Source organism: Sarcophilus harrisii, chromosome 1 (genome assembly GCF_902635505.1).
Source record: "Sarcophilus harrisii chromosome 1, mSarHar1.11, whole genome shotgun sequence".
Lineage (NCBI taxonomy): Eukaryota > Metazoa > Chordata > Mammalia > Dasyuromorphia > Dasyuridae > Sarcophilus > Sarcophilus harrisii.
The window spans coordinates 141,670,016-141,693,853 of NC_045426.1; the positions used below are offsets into that span (position 1 = coordinate 141,670,016).

The 23,838-nt window shown below is 33.7% G+C and overlaps 1 protein-coding gene across 1 annotated transcript in view; it reads left to right on the forward strand.

Annotated features, from left to right (window-relative positions):
* Positions 1–23,838, forward strand: part of ITGA1 (integrin subunit alpha 1) — a 193,605-nt gene that overhangs the window by 114,469 nt on the left and 55,298 nt on the right. Inside the window, exons 9-14 of the mRNA XM_031964896.1 lie at positions 786–951; positions 6,985–7,058; positions 8,027–8,171; positions 16,801–16,943; positions 20,596–20,739; positions 22,761–23,018. Coding sequence (XP_031820756.1) covers positions 786–951; positions 6,985–7,058; positions 8,027–8,171; positions 16,801–16,943; positions 20,596–20,739; positions 22,761–23,018 — 930 coding nt within the window. The remainder of the gene's footprint in view (positions 1–785; positions 952–6,984; positions 7,059–8,026; positions 8,172–16,800; positions 16,944–20,595; positions 20,740–22,760; positions 23,019–23,838) is intronic.

The window sequence follows — 23,838 nt, forward strand, 5'->3', positions numbered from 1 at the left end:
AACCCAGGACAGTGAAGACGATTGTCCTTTGTCTGTTCCTAGACCAACTACCATGTTTCTACAGTACCTCTTATGAAGTAACATGAATATATTACAAAGTCCCCTTCCAAGAATATAGAAGTACATAAAAATTGCATTATATTAAATTACTCTGTTTTTTTTGTTTACTATCTGTCAATAATCAAATATATTATATAAATGTTCGGGAATATTATTGTTTGGTAAGAAATGACCAGCAGGATGATTTCAGAGAGACCTGGAGAGACTTACATCAACTGATGCTAAGTGAAATGAGCAGAACTAGGAGATCATTATATACTTCAACAACAATATTATATGATGATCAAATCTAATGGAAGTGACTCTTTTCAATAATGAGATAATCCAAATCAGTTCCACTTGTTAAATAATGAAGAGAACCAGCTACACTCACTCAGCGAAGGAACTATGGGAAATGAGTGTGGACCACAACATAGCATTTCCATTTTATCTGTTATTTTTTGCTTATATTTTTATTTTCCTTCTCAGATTATTTTTACATTCTTTCTAAAGCCGATTTTTCTTGTACAGCAAGATAACTGCATAAATATGTATACATATATTGTATTTAACATATACTTATTGGACTGCCTGTCATCTAGGTTGGGGGAAGGAGGGGAAAAGTTGGAACACATGGTTTCACAAGGGTCAGTGATAAAAAATTATCCATGCATATGTTTTATAAATAAAAAACTATAATTTTAAAAAAATCAAATATATTCTTGCCTTTTTTTGTTGCGTCTTAGATTCTTGGTCACTATAACCGAGGGAATTTGAGCACTGAGAAATTTGTGGAAGAAATAAGATCAATTGCAAGTGAGCCTACTGAAAAGCATTTCTTCAATGTCTCTGATGAATTAGCACTAGTCACTATTGCTGAAGGTCTGGGAGAAAGAATATTTGCCTTGGAAGGTATGAAAATTTCTTTAAACCAAAATGCTAAATCCATACCTCAAGCCCTCAAGAATACTGCCTTTGTTATTTGTAACATCTTTTTTATCTACCATGGTATTAGACTGTTTTGTACACATCTTTCATTCAGACACATATTTCACAATGCCTCAGAGCTGCTAGAAGATCTCTTCCTAAGGGCACAGCAAAGTGATTAATAAAGAGGACAATGATGAAAAGAGAAGTTAACAAAAATATCCTGTGTTTTTCATTCCTTTTTGATATTTTTGGAAAGATTCAGGAAGTAAATAGATATACAAGCAGTTTCAAAACTTGGAATTTTGACTTAGACTTTTATCAGTGTAATTTTTCAGTCTTTTAAAGGTCTCCTGGGAAAATGGAACCTTTTATATCAGTATATTAAAACATTGTCTCACTGCATAGCAATAGAAGTCTGTAGTCTTGGCTTATTTGTATTTGATGTTTTCCATACTTTGACTTTAAATGGAGATAAATTATAAATGATGATGAATATGGGTGTTTTGCTCCATGGTGCTTCCTAGGTTAACAAGTTACTTTGAACTAGAAAGTTATAAACTTTCCCTTGTCAAAATGTCCCTAGAATTAGTACAGATACTTGGCATAAAATCCAGAGCCCTTTTAAACGAATATTTACATCTTCTTGTGTTACTACTGTAGAAGAGGTGCTGTAGAGAAAGCTATTAACCTTTTGATCCAGTGAGGATCTACTACTCCTTGCCACTAGACAAAAATGACAACAGTCTGAAAGACCTTTGTCTCCAATGTATGTTGCCTAACCTAGTCCCATAGATTAAGCCAGAAGGAAAGTATTCTGGTAAATGTTTAACAACCAACTCTGGCCTTAGGTGGGGATAGGGTGGGAAGGGGGGGCGGTATGTTGAAGAGAGGTTGTGTATTACATATATGTCTTGCACACTTTAAATTTAACCTGGATTATTAGCATTTTATTAATCAACAAAGCTGTAAATTAAGCCTAAATTTGTAACATTTGCCAATCCTAAGGCATAAATGTTCATGGTGAAAATTTAACAATTGATTCTCATTACTCAGCCCATTCAATTGACCCTAATACACTACTGGCTTGAAGAAGCTTATGTGATTTTGTTATTATTATTCAGTCATTTTTCTATTTGGGGTTTTCTTGGCAAGAATACTGGAGTGGTTTACTCTTTCCTTCTCCAGCTCATTTTATAGATGAGGAAACTGAGGCACACAGGGTTAGGTGACTTTCTCAGGTCACACAGCTAGTAAGTATCTATCCACTATGCCATCCAACTTCCCATATGCTATGATTTACCCAATCTATAACTTCCAACTAGTACTTGAATCAATTCTCCTAATTTTATAATATATATAAATTTTCTTATTAAGGAAAAGAGAAGAAAAGAAAAAAAAACTACTTTAGAAACAGATCATAGTAAAGGGGTGGGGAGGAAATTAACTCTAAAATCATAGGGTTGGTGGTAAATGATACCTCAGACATTTACTGCCAATGTAATCTTAGACAAATGATTTTATTCTGGACATTTATTTCCTCATCTATAAAACAAAGAGGTTGAAGCTCTCTTCCAGATCTTGGCCTATGATCCTTTAGTGATAGGATCATGGAAACATAATCTAATTATAAAGAAAGAATTAAGAGGGTGGAGAAAGCAATATAATGAAGGCACTTAAATCACATATGACCTGCATTCCTGTCTCTGACTCTGATTTTGGCCAAGTCACTTAAGATTTCTGAACCTGAGATTCTTCATGTATTTAAAAAAAATACTCAAATATATCCTACCCATTTTATAGATTCATTGTGAAAATTAAATAAGATAATATACAGGAAAAGACTTGGCAAGCCTTTTAAAGCAATATATAAATGTCCATTGTTAATATTGAAATGAGGCTGACACTTTCCTAGAGAACATAGGTGTTAAGAAAGTGTGGAGAACAAACAAAATCAGAGGGAACTGAAGAAGAAATGGAAAAAGGAGAACTTGCTTTAAAATGTCAGCGAGATCCACAAGTCACAATACATTTTCCACATCAGTTTCACTATGCTTTTAGAAATATTAAGACTTCAGTGATTTATCAGTCATAAGTTCTACTCATTCCTGAAGGACCCTACTGCTAGAAAAGACACCTCTAGCCTTTATTTTCCTTAGTGGGAAGTGTTATTTAGGGGTGACCTAGGGCACTACTAAAAGGCACTGGTGGGAGGGGGGAAATAGCATAATATCTTCATATAACCTTTTTAGATTTTAAAATTCTAATAACCTAAACTTGTAAGCCTGAAACAACTTACAAATGGAATTTAAAAACAAATTTATTAAAGTTTACAGGACACTATTATCCACTATGTATTTTCATTTAGGATCCTGTGACAAAAGGAAAATAATTACTATAGAGGAGAAGGCAAACTGTGTCTTTTGGAAAGCAGAACTGAAGTCTCTATTGGCTGTGAAAAGAAAATTCAATTTACTTTTAAATACCTTATGCTTTTTCTGTCTATCATGTTTACTGCTGAAGTTAAAGCTTCTGAATTTAAAAGCTGTGCAATAATCTCAGGAAGACAGTACACCAAAAAAGCTCTCTGAGAATCTTTATTAGATTTTTTAATTAAATTTTATTTATTTATTTTTTTAATGAACAGAAGTCTATTTTTTCTACTTCTTATGCTGATTCCACTTTTAAAAAAAAAGGAAAGGAAAAGGAAAAAGGGAAAAAAAAATCCTTGCAAAAAATGCATAGTCAAGCAAAACAAATTCTTTTATTGATTGTGTTCAAAAAATGTGTCATCAATGAGCACCCCCTGAATCTATCAGAAATCTGTCAGGAGATGGGTAATATGTTTCATCAGAGATCATCTAGAATTATGAGTGGTCATAGTTGTTATAATCAAAGCATTTTTGTCTATTGTACTAACTAAAGTGTTTCTGAATTTTACAGAATCAGATCAGAAAGAACTATATTTTCCTGCCACTTGGAAATTCTCCATTTCCCATAAATCTTTACCCTTTGTGAGAGCAATTGCCAGATAAAGTGAAGGCTACATTGTTCTTTCCTTTTGGCATCCGTTTAGCCTACTGAGTAGCCAGTGCCAGTGACTTACTTTGGGATATCAGGAAGTTATTTAACATTTCCATTTCCCTTATGAACAGCAGAGATAACAGAGAAATACCTCTCCAGAGGTAAAGGAGAGGTCTTGAGCAGGGTAGGACTAGGCTGTTCTCCATAATCTTTTTCTCTCTGCTCCTGAAGACAGAACCCAGAAGCAAATGGAAATTTGGAAAGTCAGGGCTCCCTAAATTAGAGGAGGTGGTTTTTATGGGCACTTTGGCACAGTTTCTACTTGCCTGTTAGGGAGATTGTAAAGATAAATTTGATAATAAGTGTAAAGTGCCTTGAGCTCTCAGAGCAAAATGTTTTAAAATAAAGTTTATTTTAGTTGCCTTAATGAAAGGGCTATTCCAATGTGTGATTGAAATGTAATATGTGACTCTTGACTGTTTCCCCTATAAAATTTAGTCCTATAAAAGCCATTTGCAAACCTATTCACTGGCAATTTATTCCAGGTAAGTTGTAAAGAAGCTTAGGGTTTGATTTCATTCATTTGACTACCCTATATTCCCCTGCTAGAAGAGCAGGTTGATTTTTTTATATATAAATTTTGGATTACTTATAGGTTTTTTTCTTATCTGCAAAGTAACATTAATAAATGAGCCATTAATTAGAGAAAAATAAATGGATATTTTTCCAACTTCCTTAGTATTATGTGACACTGCTAAGTTTGGAATACTGAATGTTTTCAAACATATGTCTATGGATAGATATATATATATATACATTCAGCACATAGGTATATAAATATACAAGGATGCATAAAAATATAAAGGGTGCCCCAGAAGTCATAGTGTCTTTTAAAGCTTTAAAGCATTTTGGAATATCCTATTCCATGTAGATAAGAGATCTGACTTCCTATTATAAAGGAGCATCTAGGTGGTGAAGTGGATAGAGTGCCAGGCCTGGAGTCCAGAAGACTCTTCTTTCTGAATTCAAATATAACCTCAAATGCTAACTGTGTGACTCTGAGCAAGTCACTTAACCCTGTTTGTCTTAGTTTCCTAATCAGTAAAATAAATTGAAGAAGGAAATGCAAACCACTTTAGTATTTTTGATAAGAAAAATCCCAAATGGGGTCATGAAGAGTTGAGCTTGACTGAAAATAACTTATGTTCATTGTGCTATTTTTTACAAGTTCCTAAGTTTTGGGGATCTACTATGGGAATGGTCAAAAACAGGTTAGAGATATGTCGATGAAAAGGCAGAATTTTTTACAAAGAACAGAGTTTAAATTATCATTATTATTATTTCAATAATAAATAATCTTCCATGTATAACATGTATTTTTCTGGTACTAGGGGACAAAGGTTTCTATAGGAGGCAATCTGCACAGACTCCAAAGACTCTTCAATGGCATCTTTATATTAGGGTAATTAGGCATGCAGAGAGAAGGCTTAGTTATATTTAAATTGATGCTGTGACTTGGAAGGAGCTAGATGGCACATTAGATAAAATGTCTTAGCTTCAGAAAGACCAGAGCTGCACTGAGAGATAACTTATAGGAATAAGAAGTTGTTCCCATAATTTTCTGTCATACAAGGGTTGGTTAAAGGAACTGGGAATATTTAGTAGGGGAAATAATGGATGAGAGTTGCAATGAGGCATATATAAGCTCCATGTATGAAAACTTTTCTAATAATTGGGACCATTTAAGTATGGAGTGGATTGCTTTGAGAGATCCCCTTCATTTGGTAGTCTTCAAATAAGTGCTGACTGGTTACTTCCAACTCTGAAACCCTGAGATTATGATTCCTAAGGTCTAAGAACTCTCATTGCCTTATGGGACAAATTTGGTTTGGGAGCTAAGTCTCCCAAGTCTGAGAGCTTCTTAGTAGAAGCAAATTTATTGACCAGTCAGAACCAAGACTTAGTCCCCAAGAAAGAATATCATTGGGTTGCAAAAGTCTGCAATCCTCCTATGTTGCAATCCTAGTGTTAACTCAACTTGAAACAAGGTACTAAGTGGAACTAAGAAACAATGCTTGTGTTCACACCTGTACTAACTGGAGTTCACACGTTTGCGAGAATTCAGGGTTTAGTATGAGATATCCGAATTCACACGTCCCTTGAAACTCTCAGGGCCAGAGAGCACTTTGGGAGAAACCCATAATCCCTCTCTCTCAGAAGAGATCCTATATAAGAAACAGAGGCTCTCTCGGGGAGTTGAGCTGAAAACACTGAGAGAAGAGTTCAGCTGAATTAGATTGGAGAAGGGAGCATCAGTTCAGTTGAGGAGATTGAGAAGAAGCACTCTCTCGGAGGCACAACCAGATTCAGCACTCTGGGAGATTGAGAGCCAGAAGCCCTCTCTTGGAGGCAAGAGAGATTCATTCCATCTGGAGGCTGAAGAAAGCAGAGGCAAAGGACAAAGCTGCAAGAGCTCTTAGAACCAAGGAAAGAGAGCAAAGGTAGAAGCAAGGGACAATCTGCAAGAGCTTTTGGAACCAAGCAGAGAGATAAGCCTCTGAGATAACCGGGCCCAAGGAAAGAGACAAGACTTGGAAGGAGAAAATAAATGTTTGCATTTTATCAGCTGGCTGTATTTTGGGTGATTATTTACTTATAACTGAAACTAAGGCTGCCTCCGAGAAACCTCCCCAAGAAACCTGGTTCCAGAGAGAACCATCTCATTATTATTTTAAAGAAGATCACTACATTTTTGTTTCAAGTTGAGTTAACACTAGGATTCCAACACTCCTATATTTCTCGGAGAAAAACATAGTTATCATTTTTGTTATTTTCATTTTGTACTCAAAGTACAATGAGTTCTATCAAATGAATATACTATAATTTTATACAAATCTTTATGGGTTTTGATGATTACTAAATTCAGAGAAAAAAAGTCAATTGAAATAAAAAAATCACTGTAGTCTTTAAAGATGACTATTTTCTATTTTTTAGCCACAACTGACTTGTCAGCAGCCTCATTTGATATGGAAATGTCCCAGACTGGATTTAGTGCTCATTATTCACAAGTAAGTTGATCACTTGATGGTAAAAACTAAAACCTTATTTTTGTCTTTTTGGTTGAGAAGGCATAGTGGATAGAGTCTTGGCCCTGAAGTCAGGAAGACCTGAGTTTAAATTCAACCTCAGGTACTTAAGTTGTGTGACCCTGGGCAAGTCACTTAATTTCCTCATTTGTAAAATGAGAATGATAATAACATCTATGTTTCAAGGTTCTTGTGAAGGTCAAATGAAATAATTGTAAAAGTAATTAGCATAGTGCCTGTCAAATAGTAACTATTACCTGAACTTTAGCAATTATTATCCAATAAATAAAATTGATATTTGATATTACAAATATCATATGTTTCTGATATGAGGATTGTCTTGATTATATCCTAATGATTTCTTTTTTTTGGCATAGGCAATTGGGGTTAAGTGACTTGCCCAGGGTCACTCAGCTAGGAGGGGTTAAGTCAAATTCGAACTCAGGGTCTCCTGACTTCAGGCCTGGTGCTCTAACCATTATGCCACCTAGCTGACCTTACACTAATGATTTTTGATCCAAATTTGAAAACAGCATTCCTTAGGCCTCTTATTAGAACTGTTTATGAATTCATTACATATTTAACAAGAGAAGCGAGGGGTACATAATAGAGTTTTATGATTTCAGGTACAATCTTCCACAGTTTTAAATATCCCTTTCTATTATGTTCTACTATTTATACACAGATGCCTATTCCATCTAGTGTTCATTAAATTCTGAATTTTAAAAATTGAAATAATACTAATAGCTAACATTTATGTAGCACTTTGAAGTTTGCAAAATGCTTTATAAATATTATCTCATTTTATCCTCTCTACAACCTTGAGGGATAGATGCTATTATTATCCCCAGTTTACAAATAAAGGAAACTGAGGAAGATAGAAAAACAAAATGTCATCCTACACAGTTCACTATTGAATATTAATATTTATCTTTCCCTTTAAATCTAAGGACTGGGTTATGCTTGGAGCTGTTGGGGCCTATGACTGGAATGGAACAGTTGTCATGCAGAAAGATAACCAAATTATAACCCCACCAAACAATTCCTTTAATGTTGAGGCTACTAAGAAAAATGAGCCACTTGCTTCCTATTTAGGTGAGTATATTTATATTCCTTAATTATTAATTATCAAAATTACTTCTTTTGGGGATTTGACTTCACTAGAATCCTAGGCTTTAGTGTCATGAAATTAAGATCTTGCCTTTTATTGTCATATGCTACATTAGCTCTCTATTAGCACTAGGTTCAAGTACAAACTTGTCTGGTTAGCCATTCACCATTCTGCCTCAACCTACCTTTTCAGTCTTAGTATACATTGTTGGCCTTCACTCTCTCTCTATAGTCCAAGCAAAGCAGCTTTCCTACTATTCCTACTTTCCCCACAGTCCTATCTCTTGTCTCTCTCTACATCAGGTTTCCCTTATCCCTAAAATGTATTCTTTCCTCAGCTCCATTTCTTGGAATCTCTATTTTCCTTCAAAACTCAGCTTAAGCATCACTTCCTACATGAGGCTTTTCTTTACCTCCATTCCACTTCCCTTCATACTAGACACCATCTGCTTGTATTATGCTTTCCTTACCCCTGGAGAAATCACCATGTATTTACTTTGCACATACTTTGTATATACTTATGCATAATATAGTATAATATATATATATAAAATCTGTATAATGTAAAATCTATATAAAATGTGTATAATTCCTGATAGAATGTAAACTACTTGAGGGCACCATTGATTCATATTATCTTAGAATTCCCAATGGACTAGCAAAATATCAGGCACATAATAGATGTTTAAAATATTTGTTGATTGAAATGCTTCTTTCTTTACTAACCAGAAAGAAAAGTCTGGAGTAAAATTACCTCAGAGACTTAACTGGGGCCTTTGAGATGGTCACTAAGTGTATCAGAACTCAGCCCATAGTGGAAGCATTGTGCTTAGCTCTAAATGCCATGTTTTATGAAAGACCGATCATATCCGATGTGAAAATTAGTTTAAGGGAATGTATATCTTTGTCAAGGAAATCTTAAAAGGGGCCATAAAAAGTTGGACATAACTGAAAAATGACCAAACAACAAAGGGGTATTTAGTTTGGGGGACTTTGTGTGTAATGCCGGAGAAACTGAGGCAAGATAGAGATTAGAAAGTATTTAATAATTTATTTAAAAGGTAGAGATATACTAGGACCAAATGGATCCATAGTTTGGTCCCAGGGCTAAATGAAACTATCGTCTCCAAGTGAGTTCTCAATGACATATATACACATGGTTCAGACTCGGGGTAGACTGAGACGGGGCGGAGTCAGGATGCTGAGAGTGGGAACAAGAGTCTGACAGGGTTGAGTAAGCCACCGGAAAGGGGGATGACATATTAGGGGGAGGCACCCTGGAGATGGGGAGAGGCATCTTGATAAGATGATATCTGATATTCTGATAACTTGGGATAGGGAGAGGCATTCTGATATTCTAAAACACAAGATCTTTTATCCTTATTAAATATTCTGATAAAGAGGGAAGGAAGGCTTTGCAGGACAATTATAAACTGAGGCAGAACACTTAGAGAAACTGAGTCAGGACTGGATCAGGATAATTAGGGAAAATGGGTCAGGACAATAAAAGAACTGTGGCCTAACAGGTGGAGTTGGTGAAAAGTGGGAAGCAATAAATTAATTTTATTAGAATTAGAAGCAATAAATAGAAATTGTTTATTCTGAACAATAAACTTACTAAAAACTCAAACTCTCCAGCTCTGGAAGGGAATAGATTTCAGCAGGAACCAGTGAGTTTCTCTTTACTGACAGCATTTTAAGCAGAGTCTAACATTGATATCTATATTTGATAGGAGATTGGATTTGATATAATGTCTAAAATTTCTTTCAAGTCATAGATTCTATTTTATATAAAATATTAGGGAGCTCACAGACTAACTTATATATGTGAATTCCACTTCTGTCATATAAAAGGGAGAACAATAATGCTAGCAGGAATATTTACATGGTAAAAATCTTAGATTAATAAACAACTATAAAAATCTTGGATTAATGAACAGCTATTGTTGAGATCTTTTTTTTTTTGTTGTACTTTTTATTTTATTAATCTCCAACCCCATACTCCCTTCCCCTCACAGAAGGCTATAATTAAGCACAAATATATAAAAATATACATCCATGAATATATATATATATATATGTACATATTCATGCATATAAGCATATATACATACATATATGCACAAACATATCCATACACAAATATACATAAACCTCATTTGTTGAGATCTTATGTACAAAGTATTATACTAGGTTCTGTGAGACATCAAAAGCTATATAAGCTACTCTACATTGGTGATCACCTGCATATTAACTAGCAATGGCCATACAGATGTTGGAAGCAGGTACTGTGAAACGCTTAGAGTTTAATCAAACATTAAACACCAAGATCATCCCACTCCATCCCAGGCCATTGCCAGCAAACCTGACTTTTGTCTTGCACAGGATTTTGATGACCCTGGAAGAGAGAGTGAGATGAGAGACTTTATTTATACAACTCTGCCTCCACAAATCTAATTCATGTGCAAGTCAAAACATCATGCTGTCATTAATCCTCTGAAAACCAAGAATAAACAACAATAGCTATAAGCATTATATATTTGCTAATAACCAAATGAGGTCTGTTGCTGATGAACCTTTTAAATAAAAATCTCCTATTCCAATCCCTACTAGAGCTCAGGGTTATTTTCGGCAGAGTTAGAAATCTTGATCACAAGATGTGATTGGTGGCACAAAATAAATAACAACTTCTTCATTCCTGGCTGTACAAGCTAGAATTTATGACTCTTCTCTTTCCAGGAAAGGAAAACTATGAATGTGCTGTCTACAATGTACAGGAATGATGAGGTTTTGGTCTGTTGCAGCAATCATTAAATTAACTTAGTCACAAATGAGACCATGGATACACTTTGCCAAAATAAAGTCTAACTTATATAAGGAAATTTCTTTCCAGGAAGAAAAGTGCCCAGAAATCCCAGAAAAAGAAAACTACCCTGTGCTTTTAAAATGGTTTCTCAATCCATAGAGAGATTTTACAAAAGTTCATTAGGAAGTTTATAAGCTAAGAAAAATTTGAATTTGTGAGCCTAACACCTGCCTACATTTGAAGCTATTATTATGTTTAAAATCTTTTGCATAGGTTCTAGAAAAATATCTTATGTTAATCCATAAACCCCTGGGAGTAGCACACATTGCAATAGCCTTTACCTCTATAGCTAGACATGCTCCCATTTTTTTTTAAAGAAAAAAAAGATCTTCATCCCATGTTCCACACAGACAGATATACACTTCATAAATGATTAGGGAGTGTTGGTGCTAAAAGGAACTTGGCTAATTTTTTTCAGGTTTATTGATTAGTAGACTATATAAGGCAGAATCAAAAGTAAAAATACATGCAGTGAAAGCATAAAATCAAGACCAATCAAAATAACTTTTCCCTTGACCTACTAGATCTTGTCACTTTATCAAAGAAGAAAATTTTAAAAATAAATGTCAGGATTTATTTCTTATAAGGATTGTAGTTGCTTTAGTTTCCTCCTAATTTCCTACACTTTTGTACATGAGAATAGTATTTTATTTTGCCTTAGATAGTGTTCTGGATTTCTTTGTATTTTACACATCTTCCTAGTTGGGTCTTTTTAATTCTAAACCTTAACACAGTTTTCAGATCCATAGATTGCTCTAAAAATAACAACAAATGTATTAATTTTCCCTTTCCAACTACCAAAACCTCCCAAATTCAGGAAGTGACAAAAATTCTTTGTATATAGAATACATTGTCATGACTTAGATTTCTAGTCCATACAATAAACTCTTTGAGGTTTTTGTGTTTTGTTTTTGTTTTTAATATTCAGTTATGACCTAATTGTTGGTAATTACTACTTCCTCCCTCCAGCTATGCTTAGCCAAAATATTTTCTACCCTATAAGTATCAAATCAAATGCTCTATTCTCTGTAGAACCAAAGATATTCCCTAATATCTTCCTATCCTATACTACTATGACATTTTGTACCTCCCTTATTCTAATAATATTATTATTATTAATTTTCCTTAGCCCACTTTCAAATTAGTCATTATATAAAACTTATTTCAACACATAATATTACTTATCTTTACCTTCCTTCTTCCCACAGCACTTGACAAACTCAATAAATGTTAATTTTACATAATGAATATTCCACAAAAATCCTACATTGTGTCCTCATAGTGGTCTGCATTCTCATAGTCTTTGTCACTAGGGCCTTGATAAGTTCTTCTCAAACTGAAAAGGATTGAATAGAGATTTGGTGACACAGAACATGAATTCCCAAGAATCACTAATTATTAGCAGAGAAGCTTATCACTAGAAGGTTTAATATTAAATGATGAATAAAAAAATGTCAGTAAAAGCCCAGCACTATGTGATCTCCTCTCCCTGTTTTTCAGTGGTAATAATGGGAATGACATTTTAAAAAAAAAGATCAAACAAGCTAAATATTGAACAAGCTTTAATTTTTTTATAACAATAGCTTTTTATTTTTCCAAATACATGTAAAGATAGTTTTCAACACTCATCCTCCTTGCCAAATCTTGTGCTCCAAATTTTTCTCCCTCTCTTCTCACCTTCCCACTCCCCTAGATGGCAAGTAATGGTTAAACATGTACAATTCTAAGTATATTTCCACATTTATCATGCTGCAAAGAAAAATTATGTCAAAAGGGGAAAAAAATGAGAAAGAAAAAAAAAACAAGCAAACAACAACAAAAGGTGGAAATAGTATGTTGTGTCCACACTCAATCCTCATAATCCCCTCTCTGGATGAGGATGGCTATCCCCATCACAAATCTATTGAAATTGTCTTAAATCACCTCATTGTTGAAAAGAGCCAAGCTCTTCACAGTTGATCATCACATAATGACATGTTTTAATCTTAAAGCATTGATTTAACTTCTATGTACAATTGCCCAGTGATGTAATTCAATTCATTAAACATGTTTTAGCCATCTACAATATACCAGGCACTGTGCTAAGTGCTGGCAATACAAAAAAAAAAAAAAAAAAAAAAAAAAAACCAATTATGCAAAAGACAGTTCCTGGAGACATTGAGTTTCATTCATATTAACATTCTATCAAAAAGCTTCAATGAAAGAACAGCTCATAAAAGAAAGGACCCCACTGAGACAATAGTAGCTTAAGTGCCAATAGCCACTAGAAGGATAAAGAAAAGAAATTCCATGATAAAAAAAACTTTACAAAATTTCTCAAGCTAAGCCAATATCTCTGGTGCTTGGTAATTTCAAGGAAAAAGCGATTGCCGAAGAGCACAGCAAAAACTATTTAAGGAAATACAGTACAGAATCCCTGCCAAAATTAAAGTCAATTTCTTAAAAACTATTCCAAAGTCTTTTTTCACCTGTATATTATGCATACTTTCTTTAAGAAGCACTGAAAGCAGTAGACATTGGGAGAGAAAAAAAAAAATCAGCCAAGAAAGAAAATAAAATTGATTATTTTCTCAGGAAGAAAAAGGCTAGTTATAGTTATAAAAGACATATTGGAATATCAAATTGTTTATTGTCATCCTTTCTTGGAGAATTTGTTTAACTAGTACAAAAGAACCTCCACAATAAGAAACTCTAAAAGGTCTAAACTCTCTTCAGCCAGCAAATACTTTCACTTTACCAAGTAAAGAGACAAAGGCAGAGGTGGTTTAATATATAAACAAACTTATGAAACACTCCAAAGAGAAGACCACAAGATCAGAGGCAACATTATCACAAAACAAAACAAAAAAATAGCCAAAAACAATTGACAGGAAAACAAATCTTTAGAGAACTTGGCATGAGCTTTAATGAGCAGTAAGATAACAAATAAGTAAGAAATGGAATAGTGTGGAAGACATTTTTCTAGTGATTTATTCTGCTCAGTGGCTACAGTGAAACCTTCATATTTGGAATTTACTACCACAGAATTACAGGGACCATGTGAAAAAATTGAAATGGCAATTTAGAAAATAAATTTAGGGAGAGTATCTGGACTAGATCAAATACAGAGTAGTTATATATTCATCAAGAAGTATTTTTTTTTTACCAAATAGAAGAATTCAAGAAGGCATCAGAAACTCCTGCCACAAATGCCTAGTTTTGATCTATAATATGAGAATCAACTTTACACAAATTGAAGTAAACCTTCATGAAAATGTGAAGGCAAATTTTCATGGATGATTTTCTAGAATAGATGACATTTTTATCACTACACAGCTAACTGAGAGCTGGAGAGTATGTGCATGTATGGGTACATGTGCACGTGTGAGTGTGTGTCTCTGTGTGTGTGTAAGATCCAACTATGTATTGTTCCTTGATTTGAAAACAACAATAAAATAATTTTTGACTCAGTAGAACAAGATGCAGCTTCAAAGACTATCCTCTAATAGGATGTTTTCAACAAGCTTGTTAGAATCTTGTTTCTATAAAAGATATGACTATAATAGCAAATTTATGAAAAGAGCACAGGATTTGGAATGAGTATTTCAAAATCAAATCTGAGTTCTACTGCTTGTTGGTTATCATGTAACTTCTCTTGGTCTCATTTTCTTCATATATAATGTTATTGTTTGTCCTTCATTCTTGAAGAGGACCATGATATCAGGGAGGTAATGTCATCACTTGAAAGTAAACCAACTTTATTTTCTCCTCCGAATCTATCTGGGTCCATTGTTAATATATATAATGAAGCAGTTAAATGATGAGCTGGTTGCAGTATGGTGTGGGAGGCAGAGAGCATGACAGATTCCATTTTTGGACATCAAAAGCAGTGATTTTGGTGATTATAAATAGCTTGATGTTGCAAAACACCTTGCTTTTACACTAAGCTCCTCTCAATAATACTTTGTGGTTATAAATTATAAAACATCCAAACAGAAGAATTAAAATTACAATTATCCCAGAGGAAAATTGTAAGATGCATGGGTGGAAAGATGGGTATAAACAAGGTTATAGCATAGTATATTACATATTCACTACAAGTAATTTAAGAATGGGGGCAGCGAGATGACACAGTAGGTAGAATGCTGATCCTGAATCAGGAAAGCAGGTTTTTGAGTTCAAATCTGGCTTCACACACTTAATGGCTATGTGACTAGGCAAATAACAGTATTTACCTCATCTGTAAAATGAGCTGCAGAAGGAAATGGAAAACAACTTCAGTATCTTTGCCAAGGGAAAAAAAACAAAAACAAAAACAAAAAAAACAAATGGGATCTCAGAGACATGATTGAAACAAGAGCATAATGTAACAAGGCACAAATACCTATAAACAAAGATAATTTAGTCATATAGCAAAAGGGAAGTGCAATAGATACGGAACCCAAATGCTACACATATACTCTCAGAAAATTAAAGGAGCAGAGGAAGGATTCTAGTAGCCTCCAGGCCTCTGGATTGATATATGCTTTCTTTGGGGATTTATAGCAAAGTTATGTACAAGAATTATAGAGAATATGAAAATGTAGGAGAGTTGGGACTTTACCAGTGAATATGTAAGTTAATAGTTCTTAAAATCAAGAAGTCAAAAATTGACACAATTTCATGAGCTGAACTTAAACTTTTAATTGCATGAGCATGTATGACTTTCTATGATGATCAAGAGCAGAAAGTTAGAAAGTTTGAAAGCTGACAGACAAGATGTGCAAAGTTAGAGAGTCTACCCCAAATGTTCACATGAAATAGCCCGACCTGTGGCAGAGCATTTGGAGATCATATTGATCTGATAGCCACAGTCAGATACATTGTATCTGGACTCTAACATAGTGATGTCATTTTAATCTTCTTCTAAGTACAAAGGACAACAACCAACCAGATATTATAAGCAGCTCTCCATTTGAAAAAACGTTTTACATTTTTTTAAAGCATTACCCCAATTGAGATGAGAAAAAAGAAAAAAATGGAAAGTAAGAAACAAATATTTTAAAAAGAAACTAAATCCAAGTAGTTGCTTATCCTTTAATTAGAAATCCCAACCATTTTGGAGTAGTATTTATAAAAATGGAAGATATTTTAATATTAAAGACCTCGATGTCTTTTCTTATTTGTCTATTAATTGAATCAGAAAATATTGTGTAAATTTATGGTAAATTTTTTCCCATAAATATTTCTAACATAAATAATATATTTCTAACATAAATGAGCATATATAATTACTCTTTCTCAGGAAATGCTATTCTTATGAATTTGTTTTCATTCATGTACCCTAATATTTATAAATAAAACAAGTTAAAGCACATTGGAGCCCATTAAACAGAGAGTAAGAATTTGTTTACATCAAATCCCATGTAAGTTAATAGTCTCTGTTCTTCACATGCTTGCTATTTTGTGCCAAAACAAAATTTAACATGTACAAATACAATTTCTGTCCAAAAATGGTCTATTAATGGACCCAACTATGTAAAATTCAAATCAAAAATCATTTATTCAGCATCTGCTTTTTGAAGACCCTGGGTTACAATAAGAGCTGAGGGGAAAATAAGGATGATAATAGTCTTCAAACTTAAGGACCTCAGAATCAAGAAAAGTAAAAACTGATCTAAATTTATACTATGTAGAACTTTTAGTAACAAACCATATGAGATATAATAACATTGCATCAAACATAGGACAATTCTGAAACCCTCATGTCTACTATTATTCTCTTTCTAGGTTATATGGTGAACTCGGCCACCATTCCTGGGGATGTGATCTATATCGCTGGCCAGCCCCGCTATAATCACACAGGCCAAGTCATTACTTATACAATGGAAGGCCAAGAAATCAAGATTCTCCAAACCCTCGGTGGAGAACAAGTAAGTTTACAAATTACAATTAATAAAAGTCTAAGTATAACAATTAACTTTGCAAATCATTCACCCTCTTTATTTTATTTTTCATAAGCTTAAATCTATCAGTTGCTTAACAATTAAATTTTTTTTTCCACTAAAGTAAGTCTTCCTTCAGTAGCATTCTCTTTTTGATTGGGAGGCGATCTGGATTTTTGAAGAGAGGGCAACAGAACACAAATTCAGAAAAATCCAGTTCTTTCAACCTGGAAAACAAAAAAGTTTAGTACAGGCTAATAGTAGATTATTTTAGCTAGGTAGCACAGTAGATGAGCTGTATGACCCTGGGTAAGCTATTTAATCTCTGTCTCAATTACCTCATCTCTAAAATAAGGATGGGTAATAGCACCTCCTTCCAAGAATTCTGTAAGAATCAAATGAGATAATAATTGTAAAGTGCTCAACACAATGTCTGGCATTTAATAGACACTATCTAAATGTTATTATCATCACTATGCGTCTGTTCAAAGAAGAACTTACCTGTGTTCAGAGAAACTTATAAGGAGAATGTTAGCTGCCTAAAAATCAATTATTTTAACAATAGCAACTCAGGAAACAACTATTTCTGAAAAAAAATTACATGTCACAAGTGGCATTCATACTGATGAAATCATAGATGGAATCTTGAAATACTATCCCTCTACTTATTATCTGCAAAGTGCTATTCTAAGTACTACAGAAAATACAATTCATCATAAGACCCAGTTTTTCAAGGAGCTTCAAATCAAGTTCAAGAGATGAGACATAAAGACTTGAGAAGATAACTTTTAGTAGCAGGCAGACAGAAAATAGTCTCTCCCCCCGCCCAAAAAAGAAAGGACAAAAATGCTTTGAATGATAAATTCTTAAGGTTCTCAGAGAAGAAACAGTTCCTTGCTGGCTAGGTTTAATCATGGAAAGACAAGAGCTGAGCTTTAAAGCAGTATAGGTAGGATATTCCAGAAAACAAAGGGGAGGAAAAAAGCATAAGATAAGATCAGGAAATAGTAAAATAGATCCACTCTAGCAGGAAAAATTAAATGGTTGATAAATCTGGAAAGAGAGGCAGGTCAGATGATATAGGATTTTGAGGCAAGCTCAGAAAAGTTATGAAACTGTGATGGCTGGGGACCATTATACATACCACATACAGTGTTATATAACTTCAACTGAGCATTATAGCAAAGCAATCCTGTTACACCTCCCCAATTACCACTATTCCTCTAATCCTTGAAGAAAGATATAAAAAGATGTAGTTGCCCTTGTAGTAATCCAACCTTCCAGTGTGAATGAGGGTTGGGGAAGCAGCCTCAGAGAATATGCTACAATACATTTAGTCCTTTCTAGAGCATATAACTTTCTGTGACACCATGCCCTTCCATGCCCTCCCCTCTGACTCTGCAAAAATAAAAACAAAAACAAATGTTTTTCTTCTTGGCCAAAATCGTTTTTTACAGCTTAACTTGGAGCAGCACAAAATCATTTAGTAGCAAGAGACTTCCTGGATTAATCAATTTCCCTATGTAGCTTCAATTTCACTTTACTACTTCTAAATATGTGAAAATGCCTTCTGTTTTATTTTGCTTATGAAAATTTTCAATAGAACTGTATCAAAACAGAACCTTGGGGTACTACTACACACTAATAGTGACTTAATTCATGGTAAACAGCAATCCATTCTTGAGGTCTGGTCTATGAACCACTGCTTCATCCAAGTAAATGAACAATCATGTGAGCCTCATATCTCCACTTTGACCATAAGATTAAAGTGAGATTATATACAATATTTCTCTTCTTTTATAGTCTCATAATCCTTTACAAAAAGGAAATTTAATTAATCTGAAATAATTTATACTGAACCATCACCATTTGTTTTAATTTGATGCTATTTTTATTATAAACTTAACAAACACTAACATTTCAACTTACAATAATGGACAAGGAAGAGGCTTATATAAGAAACGGTGAATTATGTCATCTATTTTAAAGAAGTATGTGTGTGTCTGCATATTATAATAAATTAAACATAATAGATGTGTTCCCTTCTGCAATTTTTTTTTGTTTTCCTCTATCTATTTTTTAGAAAAATGCTTCAATAGCCTTTTTTAGCTTTGTATCTATCACTGTTCACTAATCTACCCCTTGCCCAAAAAAGAAGCTCTCTGAAATGTTTTCCATTGTTCTGTGATAATTAATAGTTTCCATTATTCCTCCCATGGAAGAATATTTGTGGTTGTGAGTTATAGGTAACAAGAAAGACAACTTACCTTTATAACTAGGCCTTTAAAACAAATCAGTACATTAGTCATCTTTAAGAATGTCTCCTTTTGCCTCTCTAGTTCATTACCTTCCTATCAAGATGACAAAGACATGATTATTTTTAAGTATTCAGAAAGCTTACCCCTCATTTTTGTCCAATGTGACTCATGGAGACCAAATTATAAAATAGAGAGTGATTATAATCTGCACTGAAATCACAGATCATTGAGATAGGAAATATGGATGAAATCAAGTTAAAATGAAGGGGTATTCATTATTATTGGAGAGGGAAGAGGCAGGGCAGTTACAATCACTTTTCTTTGATATACTGAAAGAAATAAGAGTTTACAATCAATCATTTGGGTTTAAATTCTCCATATGATTTAATAGTATGACCTTGGACTGATCATTCCCCCAATCTTGGGGGGGGGGGGAAAGGAAGATGATCCAATCTTGGAAAGAACTTGGACTAGATAATATCTAAGTTTAATTTCAACTGTAAATTGATAGGATGCCTTCTTTCTTTTTCTTTTTAAACTAACTACTTTATTCTTCCTTTGGAATTAGTAAAGAAGGGAAAGAAATTTGGAGGAAGGATAAAATCTATTTCTTTTGGTTATCCATCCTCAAGCATTAAGATCTCTACATGGTATGCTGTCAGAATTCTCTAAGCTCACATATATCCCTTTTGAGGATGTAAGATCCAGAGGTCACTTCTGTGTCCAATTCCAATGTCAGAATTCTAATGTCAGAATTCTTTTTTCTTATAATGACATATAAGAGCATGTCCTAGGGGAACTGGATACTATTCAGGTTATCCCCAAAGCCTCAGGACAATTTAAAGTTGTTAAGGTTTCCAAATGGCTTAAAACTTTAGAGATAATTTGTGTTTAGTTTACCTAAAGCTCCATCTCAAAATAATCAGCCATGGGAAGGATAATGAAAATATTTCCAGAGTGTTGTTGTCATCGTCATTATGTGTTCTTCTCCTCTTCCTCCTCCTCTTCCTTTCTTCTTTTCATATTAGAAGGAACAATGGACTAAGAATCACTAATCCTGAGCTTTAATCCTAGTTATGTCATTTATTACCTAGGTGTTGTTGAGAAAAATATTTAACCCTTCATAGACCTAATTCTATCCTGTATGAAAAGGACATGATAATACCAATAATAACTACATGTTGCTATCTTAAGTTGCTGAGTTTCAAACAATATCAGAAATGCAAAAGCAATTTTAAAAGGATAAATAATATGTCTATGTTTTTATAATATAAGGATTCATAAAGTCTACTATTTTAATATAGGGGCAATAAATAATAGTTTAATGTTAAGCTTTCCAGGTAATTTTGGCAATCATTAGGACTTCCCTTTATGTTTCCTAGATTGGTTCTTACTTTGGCAGTGTTTTAACAACAATTGATGTTGATAAAGACTCCTTCACTGATATCCTACTGGTTGGAGCTCCAATGTATATGGGAACAGAGAAAGAGGAACAAGGAAAAGTATATGTGTATGCTTTGAATCAGGTAATAAACTAATATTTGAATAGTAATATGAAGGCATCTCTTCTTTTAGTGCAGTGTTAACTAGTGGATTTCTCAATTGTACATTATTCACAGAAAAAAAAGCATTGGAAAGAAATTTTCAGGGCTCATCAGTATTTTTTAAATAAAGAATTTGAACTCTTAATATGGGGCTACAAACAAAAAATATTTACTGTTTGGTAATTATTCATGAATTATAATGAATTAAGAGAATGTAGGAGGTATAACATGCCATAGATGAATTACACATCTTGGTGTAAGGAAGATTTAGTTTCAAGACTTACCTCTCATACATACCAGCTAGATAGCCATGGGCAAGTCACCTGGCCTCTGTGTCCCAAATAACTCTCCTAACTCTTTAAGTTATAGGTGAGTTACAAAGCCATAAGGACCAGCTACATGGCTCAGTGGATAGAGCACAGGCCCTGAAATCAGGAGGATCTGAGTTCAAATCCAAACTCAGACAGCTTTAGCATCACTAGCTGTGTGACCTTGGGCAAATTACTTAACCCCAATTGCCTCATCAAAACAAACAACAACAACAACAAAAACAAACAAACAAAAAAGAACAGAGTTGTAGAGGCAAAGAGTTTCCACACTGGAATTTCCTTACAAATCAGGCTCAGAGAGACAGAAAGAGACAGATTCCAAAAGGAAGAGAGATACATGGATGACAGAGAGTGACAGTGGTTTTCCTAAGATCACTTAGCTAGTATAATAGATATAATATTATAACCCAAGTCAAAATATTCCCCTCCATAAATATTTGCATAACATCATCACAAAATTTGTATTCTTTCCAGTGTCCTAAGATTGATTTGATGAGTAAATTTGCTTCAATTATTCTATTTGTAGAAAAACACTTAAATATTATTAATTATGTATATATTATCATAGTATCAAGTTTTAGATTTGGAGTTGGAAGGGATTTCAGAAGTTGTCTATAATACTAATAGTATATAATATTAGTAATATTCAATGATGATGAAACTGAATTTCAGAGAAGTAATAACTGATTCAAGATCATGCCGTATCCTTCCTCCCCATTTCTACTTATATTAATTACACTTTTAACTATTATATAAAATATAATTTTTAGAATAGACCTATCATTCCATTGCTGAAGTGAACTTCCAGGAAAGAAACTCCTTCAACCAATGCCTTATCTACAATTTATAGTCTTAGACAATGCCTGAAGGCACTGAGAAGTTAAGTGACTTGCTTAGGATCACACAGTCACTGTGTGTCAGAGGCAGCTGTGTAAAAGGAACTTCATGCCATCTTGGATAAAGAATCAGCTTTGATGTGTCTTGAACCCAGGTGTTTCTAATTCAAAGAGCTATTCTCCATTCACTATAAAACACTGCCCACCAATACATAAATATTATTACTATAATTGCATTGCAAGTATTGTTATTAAATTTTAATGTTTCTAAAGATCTTATGAGACCTGATTAAGTGTATGATTCCATTTCCCTTCTTGCTGTCTTCCTTTCCTTTTGAGGGAATTTCTATTTATTTCTATTTTCTTCCATCTCTTACTTCCTCTTATTTATTATTTCCTTTCACTACAGACTCACAACACTTTCAATAACTTTGTTCTTTGAACAGAGTAACTTTTATCTTACTTCTACAGAAGAGAATCTGGGATCATATCTTTGGGGGATTTTTCCAAAGTGTGTGGGACTGAATAGAAAAAAGATAACAGGATGAGTGAAGATGCCTTTAAAATATCTCTTTGTTGATTTTATCAAGATGTTATGAGGTGTCCACTGATTTAGCCCTACTGATGAAAAGCTAGTGATAAATTTTCAAGAGAACTTCTTTCCCACAGTCCTATGATCCACTGTGAGAAATCCTTAACTTTCTCACACAGTCATTTCACAGACTTTTGGTAGTTACTATGTTATCACTAGAACACATTTTAGTATATACTTTAAAAAATCTACTCATCTGCAGTAATGATAGATATCCATAAATATTCTTTTTCCTCTTTTTCACAGACTAGGTTTGAATACCAGATGAGCCTGGAGCCCATTAAGCAAACTTGCTGTTCATCCCTCAAGCACGATTCCTGCAAAAAGAAAAACAAAAATGAGCCTTGTGGGGCTCGTTTTGGAACAGCAATTGCTTCTGTGAAGGACCTCAACCTTGACGGATTTAATGATATAGTGATCGGCGCTCCCTTAGAAGATGATCATGGAGGGGCTGTGTACATTTATCATGGAAGTGGCAAGACAATAAGGAAAGAATATGCGCAAGTAAGAAATCAAACCTTGAGCTTATACCTATCTGTTAAGCTTTCTATCTGCACAAGTTGAATTGCTAACACTGATTTTTGATAGTAATTCTTTGTTGGAAAAAATCAAATTTATGATCTTGCCAATTTGGGTGGTGATACTGTTGATTTTCTTTTTTTCCAAAAGAAACTACATTGTGATTTTTTCCTTTTATCTGAGTCCCATTCTAGTTTGGTTTACTCATGTCTCCATGACCTAGCCTTTTCTAAACAATAACCATAAGAACAAAAGAAATGTTCAAATGATGCCATTTAACATCTGTAATGCATTTGCTCTCTCAATTAGGGTGCTACTTTCTGGTAAAAAAAAATAATTAACTGACTTAACAAAGGAAGATAAATTATGATTTAATATGTAACATCCATGCCATTTTAGTAAAATTATGCCAAGCATATAGTTATATATACAAGAGTTATAATTTTCTTATTAAGATCTATTTGCAAAACCTCATAATTTACCTTTAAGGAATTCTTGTTGACAAAAAAAAAAAAAAAAAGCCCTAAAAAGCAGAGCCTGGCCTTCAGGGGAGATTGACATTAAAAAAAATAAATAAATAAGTACAATTTTATAGACAATTAACAACCCATAATCCATAAAGTGTTGTTTCTGCCTGAGAAAAATAAACCACCACCACAATGGTCTTTTACAGCAGTGTTTATTACACAATAAACACTGGAGACTTTTAAAAGAACATTATAATTTAATGTTTGCTGAATGCCAGAGCTGTCTGGGTATTGAACAACCGCATAAAACATAAATACAATACAGTTCACTAAGCTTG